The sequence below is a fragment of the Nymphaea colorata genome, unplaced genomic scaffold, assembly GCF_008831285.2.
Source record: "Nymphaea colorata isolate Beijing-Zhang1983 unplaced genomic scaffold, ASM883128v2 scaffold0645, whole genome shotgun sequence".
NCBI classification, from domain to species: domain Eukaryota; kingdom Viridiplantae; phylum Streptophyta; class Magnoliopsida; order Nymphaeales; family Nymphaeaceae; genus Nymphaea; species Nymphaea colorata.
Window position 1 is genome coordinate 1 of NW_022205151.1, and position 7,493 is coordinate 7,493.

The 7,493-nt window shown below is 40.5% G+C and overlaps 1 protein-coding gene and 2 pseudogenes across 1 annotated transcript; 2 read left to right on the forward strand and 1 right to left on the reverse strand.

The window, feature by feature from the left end:
- The first annotated feature begins 448 nt into the window (after positions 1 to 448).
- On the forward strand, positions 449 to 2,292 carry LOC116245335 (anaphase-promoting complex subunit 6-like; annotated as a pseudogene).
- A 1,578-nt stretch (positions 2,293 to 3,870) lies between these two features.
- Positions 3,871 to 4,791, forward strand: LOC116245336 (caltractin-like). The gene is made up of 2 exons (XM_031616960.1): positions 3,871 to 3,920; positions 4,272 to 4,791. The coding sequence occupies exons 1-2, from the start codon at positions 3,871 to 3,873 to the stop codon at positions 4,789 to 4,791; spliced, it is 570 nt and encodes a 189-aa protein (XP_031472820.1).
- A 97-nt stretch (positions 4,792 to 4,888) lies between these two features.
- On the reverse strand, positions 4,889 to 5,584 carry LOC116245337 (proteasome subunit alpha type-2-like; annotated as a pseudogene).
- Positions 5,585 to 7,493: the final 1,909 nt, after the last annotated feature.

The window sequence follows — 7,493 nt, forward strand, 5'->3', positions numbered from 1 at the left end:
CCCCAACCCCAACCCCAACCCCAACCCCAACCCCAACCCCAACCCCAACCCCAACCCCAACCCCAACCCCAACCCCAACCCCAACCCCATTGATCCACTTTCTTTTGCTTTTTAATAGATTATGCATGCCGAATATCCAGAGTGGACGATTAGAAATTTAAAGATTAAAGTGCAATGCCGCATCAGATCTATTCCTCTTCCTTACCTTCGCTCTTCTGGCCCTGCACCACAATCAAGATGAACTCGTTATCCGGTGCCACCAAAATCTAGTATTTTGTGGTCTTTAGTCTGATGAACTTGAGCTAGTTATGGGAGTCTAGATCCCTGACAGTGCTCTTCGCCTTGCCTACTAGTTGCGGGATCAATCTAGCCAATGCGTTTCCTGCGTCTAAGACCTAATACCTACATTTTTGTGTTCATACCTTCATCCTTGCGTTCATTGGTGTAGGTGGACCGAATGATGGCGCCCTCGTTGTTGACGATCACTATGCCCTGAACGTTCTTATGGGTCTGCATGCGGTTCAGCGTCTCCTCTACTTCCGACATCAATATATAAATAATCAATCGATTGATTTTAGTTTAAATTCAAACATGAGCAAAGAAGCCAAGAAACCCACTATCTTCGCCCCAGCCAAAACACACAGAGTATTCTTCCTAGCTGAACTTCTACAACCCTACTATGGTAGTCACCCAGAACATCACTTTGCGGAGCTTTAGAACTTCCCCTCTACTGTGCTTGGCAATGAGTGTCTTAGAAGATTGTACGAACTTACCATCGATAACCTCAACGTGCATAACTATCCTGACGCTATTTTCTTTTGCGATAAGCTGGTGACACTGGCCAACAGTCACATAGCTGCAGTGTATCTCCTTGGTGAGTGCTACTTCCGCAATGGAAATTTCAAGAAAGTGCACTCCCTTTTCTTGCAGCACAAGCTCCTCAGCCACAATATCAGCTTCCAACTGCTGGCAGCAAGAGCCCTGCTCCACAACAAGCAAAATGACCAATGCTTGGCCACCCTCTAAATGCAGCTGGATAACACATACTGCAACCGTAAGATGGAGAGCTGTCGTGCCTTCATCCGTGCACAGTGTTTCGAAGCACAAGATAACAAAATAATGGCCATAGAAGCCTACCAAGAATGCATTCAAAAAGATCCGACCAATGTGGAAGCATTCAACCGACTTGTCGACTGCCAGTTAATCACTGGCGCTCAAAAGGAACAGCTGCTGGGATCGTTATCCTTCAATCCTGAAGACCAGTGGCTCAGAAAGATTTATCTTTCCAAGATAAAGGAATTATAAGAAACTCACCAGCCAGTAGCAGAATAGGAGGTTCGCAAGGAAAACATATTTGAAGTGTTGGTGGCGAAGTAAAACATCAGCATCCTCTGTATCCGCGCCAAGACCCTCTATCAGAACTATCAAATACCTGCTGCATATGAACTCTGTCTAAAGGCCATCAAGCGCGATCCTCTCAGCTTCGAAATACTGCCCATTTATGCAACATGCCTACTAGACCTCGGCCTTACAGGATAGCTTTATTACTGCGCGCACAACCTTGTAGAGAACTACTCATCGCACCCGGTAAGCTGGTTTACAGTGGGCACCTATTATTTCCATTGCAAGAAGTTTGAGGTTGCTCGTAAGTATTTCCAGAAGGCAATCAAGTTGGACAGCAGTTTCCTCTATGCTTGGATCGGTATGGCTCATTCCTTCGCAGTCCAAGATGAGTCTGATCAAGCTATGTCCATCTATCGTTCCATCGTACGTCTCTTCCCCGGATGCGCACAGGCTCACCTTTACATGGGTATGGAATACTTGCGCACCAACAACCTCAAAACTGCCACCATATCCCTAACCAAGGCAAGAGAAATCAATCCATCTGATCCCCTCATCTACTCGGAACTCGGAGTCATCAACTATAAGCAGAAAAACTACAAGGAGGCCAAGAGAAATCATCTCGAAGCACTAGCCCTTTGCCATCCTGACTCGAGCTATTGGGTGATGGAGACTGTCCTTACCAATTTGGCCCATGCCTGTCGCAAGCTGAAGTAATACAAGTCGGCTGTGAGTTATCTGGAGCAGTGTGTGAGTTTGAACTCTTCGAATGCGCAGACCTATTTCTCGGTGGGATTCATATATCATCTCAGTGGGCAGCTCAACAAGGCCATTTGCTTCTACCATAAGTCCCTTAAGTTCAAGCATGACAACCAATTTGCCCAGGAGATGCTCCAGAAGGCCTTGACTGACGCCAGTGAACTCAGTTGGGATAATGTCTACAACTCATGATGCTTTATGCCAGTATAATATCACATTAAAAGGGTCACCATAAAAGAATATTAAAAATTTAAATTTATTCAATGAAAGGACCCCGATGGATTGCAATGAATCAATAGAATTTTACTATTTTCATAGAAATAATTTAGCCAAACCCAAAAAGTGTTTAAAAAAGACTTTATTAGCCAATTATTACGCAAGGAAATATACCTCTATAATAGGTTATCAGGTTATCATGTTAACTCATCTGTAAGATTCAGGCATTTTGGGCAAAATTCTATAAAATTCTTTATAACTACTAAGAATATTCGATGGCTTTGTCTTGAGAATCAAAAAGTTTGATTTGCTATATTTATGATTGAAAAAAATACATAAAACTTTTTCAACGACTATATTCTATCAATTCCTTTATAAAATGTGAACATGTGCTTTAAGAAATCGCTGAATTCACCTGCATTTAAGTGATAGGTATCGCTTTCAGCCATTCAAATCATATTATTAATGAGCCATAGTGGTCATTCAGATGAAGAGCCGGGAAAAGGAGAAGAATCCATTCATCAGGAACAACATGAAAATATCCTTGAGATGCAGATGGTCATCCTCTCAAGCAGCTCATCTTAACTGTCTCCTGAGCAACCACATACCAATCCTACCACAACGGACGATCCATACGAGGAAACAGTTATCCAGCGAAAACGATAATCATAACAGGAGCGACTAAAGAGACTCAACTCCGTAAAGAGCATTTGGAACTAAGCTGACGAAAAGGAGAAAAGATAGCTGGATGACCTGAGAAACAATCCTCCTCGTAAGCAAACCTCTCAGTCTAAAAAGGCAAAATAGCAACAGCTCCATAAGGAATTTTAAGCACATAAATTTCTCCCCTTAGACGCGTTAGAATTCGTAAAAGAGAAACTAGACAGATTCGCTACAAATCCAAAATGCAAATTTGTTGACAAAGGTAATGACCCTGAACACTATGCTAAGACAAGGCAATAGAACAGACACAAACTGACTAGAGTCATTCTGCTAGCTCGCTAGGAACTTAAATTGCTCAAAGACAAAAAGTCTGAAAACGAGGAGAAGATTTGTAAAGACAATTATGACGTATTGTAATACGCATATCGCAGGGCTTCTGAGATAGAGATCAATTTCTTCAAAAAGCTCTTTAAGAAGAGAACCAGTAAACCGGGATATGCCTACTCAAAGCAGATAAAGCTTGTTTTGAGGGAATTCGCAGATAGAAATAACATCCAACTGAGACGAGCAATCATATCTGGAGACTACAAGATAGAGTAGTTGGTCGAGGCAACCGAAGAAAGTATCGTATGCGAAAAAACTCGACAGTAAAATTAAGAAAAGGTGAAGCAACTAATTAGGTAGAATGAAAAGATATAGCCAAAGTCTCCTATTGAAATTGACGAGTAATATCTTGATGGCCCTATGTAGCTAATAAAAGGTTTTGACTCTATAAAATCGAGAAGTGATTACTATGATGATAAGGTGGACATTGTAGAAGATAAGAAGAAGCGCTAAAAGGATGATTTGATAAGCAAGAACAAGATCATTTGCAAGAAAACGTACGCAGATATGGTAAAATGGATGAAAGCGATGAAAGAAAGAACACAAAAACTTAAAAGGTATGCTTTGGACAAAGGTTTGCTAGACAAACTGCATTTTGATGTAAATTTAAATCTATGATTATTCTGCCAATTCAAAGCTATTAAAAAGAACTGAAATCTATGTTTTTGTTAAGTCAAACAATCCAATCTTTCTCATAGATGGATGGTTAAGCAATTTGATCAATTTCAAACAAACTAAAATTAATATAGGAAACAAATTAGATTATTTATCATAAGAGCAGAGATAGCGGCTCGCTTAGCTAAGAATTCAAAAGAAAACTGTTCAAATTTCGAATCACCTAATTTTCCAAAGTTAAATTTTATTATTTTCAAGGGATCATTTATCATCTTTACATATCTTATGAGCAGATCCACCAAACCCCAGCCTCCCCAGCCCGCTAAGCCCGCTGCCACCGCTTCCTGGAAGGACAGATTGAACCACGACGACTACGAAGATCTCAAGAACACCTTTGAAATCTTCGATGAGGATCACAGTGGTAGCATTGATCCCGCCGAAATCAACAAGGTTTTGGAGGAGCTCGGCCTCGATAAGAGAAACCCATTCGTCCTGTCCCTCATCCACGGACTGAGAGACGTTAACCACCCCGTCACCTTTGAAGAGTTCTTGAACATCATCGGAACCAGAGTTGGTGAGACCAAGACCAAGAACGGTTTGAGGGCTGTCTTCGCTCAATTCGATAGAGACGAGAACGGTCTCATTGACTTCGAGGAATTCAAAGCTATCTCAAAGCAACTGCACGAGAACCTCAACGATGACGATCTTTTGGAGATGTTGCACAGCACTCACGTCAATCAGAAGACTGCCTCCAACGAGGGTGTCACTTTCGATGAATTCTACAGAATCGTCTCCAAGTTTGCCAACAAATGATCAACCATAGATATATTCTAATTGGTCGTATCACCTCCTTGAATTTTTTTATACAACCACCATCACATTGATTATTTTACAGATTAATTCCACATGATCAATTGAGCTCGTCTAAGTATTCCTTGATCTGGGCGGGAGTCAACACTTGGAACTTGCGGTTCTCACGGACCACACCCACTTCGATGTTTGTATTGTTCATTTCGCCTTCGAAGCCTTCCTTTAGGGTCATCAGGGCAGTCTGGATGGCATCTTCGATCTCCATGTCAGGCTTGTATCTCTTCTCAAGGAAAATCTTAGCGTTCTTGGCGTTCTTTCCAATAGCAGTGGCCTTCCAGTTGTAGTAGGCTCCTGAAGGGTCGATTTGAGTCAGGTGAGGTCCGCTCTCATCGTATCCAGCAACCAAGACTGACACTCCAAAAGGTCTATAGCCTCCTGCTTGAGTCTTCTCTTGCAAAAGCTCAGATGTTTCTCTGCAGAGAGTGGGGACTCCAACGGGCTCGAAATACTTAACGAAGTAGTTTTGCACCAGCTTTCTTGATTTTTGAGCAAGAAGCCTAAAGTCAGGACCGAGGCCGGAATAGACGGCTCCGATATGGTCGCAGAGGATCTGGGTCTTGGCGTATGAGGACTCGTCCATCAATGGTGATGACAGTTTCTTCTCGGTGGCAATGACGACACCGTTCTTGGCCTTGATGCCGAGGGAAGTTTCTCCCTTGGCTACAGCTGCAAGGGCGTTTTAGATTTGGGGCAGTTTACCTCTGGCGGCGAAGGTGGTAAGCGAGAAGTCAGACATGCTTTAAAAAAATTTTAAATATATGAAATATTAAGATTCATATATCAAGCAAACTTAGTGTTTAAAATAATCCCAAAGACCCAAAATTATTTCTCGATATAAATGCATACCAAAAATGGAAATGAAAATGAAGTGAGGAAAATTTTATCTTTTGATATCATATATATAGATCCAGCTTAAAATTAAATTTTAAACAGCAACGATGAAGGTTTTTTCAAAAGGTTATAAGAACAAATCTACTCCATCTCTCAACACTTTAGCGAATCTTAGCCAACCAGTAGTCGCTAATAAACAAAAAAGCACGAACAAGCTCAAGACCTTCAAGCAAATTCTTACACAAAATGTACAAATAACTGCCATGAGAGCTGAAGAGAGTCTTGAGCTAATTAATCACGAAAACACAAATAGACCGAAAACCTAGCGAAACAGGGCCGTTCTCTAAATGTCATCTGATAGTCATGCCCATACTAAGTTTAACAGTTTTCATGAGACTACACCAACCATCAAAATGATCAGCAGTCTCAACATCAAGAACATAAGAACCGATGGAGATATAAGAAGTTCTTCATAGTCTGTCGAAAAAATAGAGAGTGTTGTTTATTACGGAATGCAAAAGAATGGAGGAAACATGCTCAACGCAAGCTGTATCCACAATAATGAAAATAAGAACCTTAATTCTTCTTCTGAAAATGTGAACAAACTCAACATATCTTGCAGGAGCGAAAAATATGCCCACGATAATGCGAATGGCAAGCAAATATAGATCTCAAAGTTCAATAAAGAAAATTAACTGAAACGAATTAATTATTACAAGAACTCAAAATTAATAAATAACAGCAAAATCACTCCCAAAAAGAAATGGAGCATGTCTTGCTTTAAGGTTGGTAGGAAGATTGGAAGAGGAAGATTTGGATCTGTTCACATTGTTCAATAAAAGTAAACTGGTGCTATCTTCGCATTGAAGAAGATAGATATGGTCCAAGTAAAGTAGGAGCAAATGGAAAGCCAAATCATGTAAGAGATAAAATTGCAACTTTTTATGAACTATCCAAACATCATCAAGCTATATGGCTACTTCAGATAGTAGCGATAGCTTTGCCTTATCCTAGAATACGCCGAAGACAAGTGCCTTTTTTCCAAGTTGTCACAAAAAGTAAAAATGGATCGATGTAGATTGAAGAAAGGCAAGTAAGTTATTACACAATGCAAATGATAAAAGCTCTCAGATATTGTCACTCCGAATCCATCCTGCATCGAGACCTAAAACCTTAGAATATCTTGCTTTGCTTCGGAGTTGCTAAATTGGCTGACTTTGGTTGGGCTGCTTACGCCCCTAAATAGTATTCATTGATCTATATAGCAAACGAAGCACTTTCTGCGGAACTTTGGACTATGTTCCTCCTGAAATCATCAAGGGAAATTATTATGATGAAAAAGTTGATATCTGGAGCCTAGGAGTGCTCATTTATGAGATGGCAATCGGGTATGCTCCTTTTGAAACACATCCTACTGATCCTTCTCTAACCGAACAGTTGACGATGAAGCGTATAGTCGAAGGAGATCTTCGAATTCCTCCAAACTTATCATACGAGTTGAAAAAATTGATTTAATCGATCCTCACGACAGAACCCGACAATCGACCCTCTCTTTAAGATATATAGAACTCACCCTGGATGCAAAAATACAAGGAATAAGGGATATAAATTAGCAGAGTTATTTGGGACTTCTGGTCCAGCATCGTTGATAAATGATTTATGTAATATAAGAAGTATATTGCATATATGAAAAATAATAAAAAAACATCTCAATGGGAAGATTAGGATCGAAACGTATTGCTCTCTTCAGAACTATCCTCAAGTTCTCTGATGATTCTAGCCTGTTATTCCGCAATCTCTTTGAGCTCGTTTAA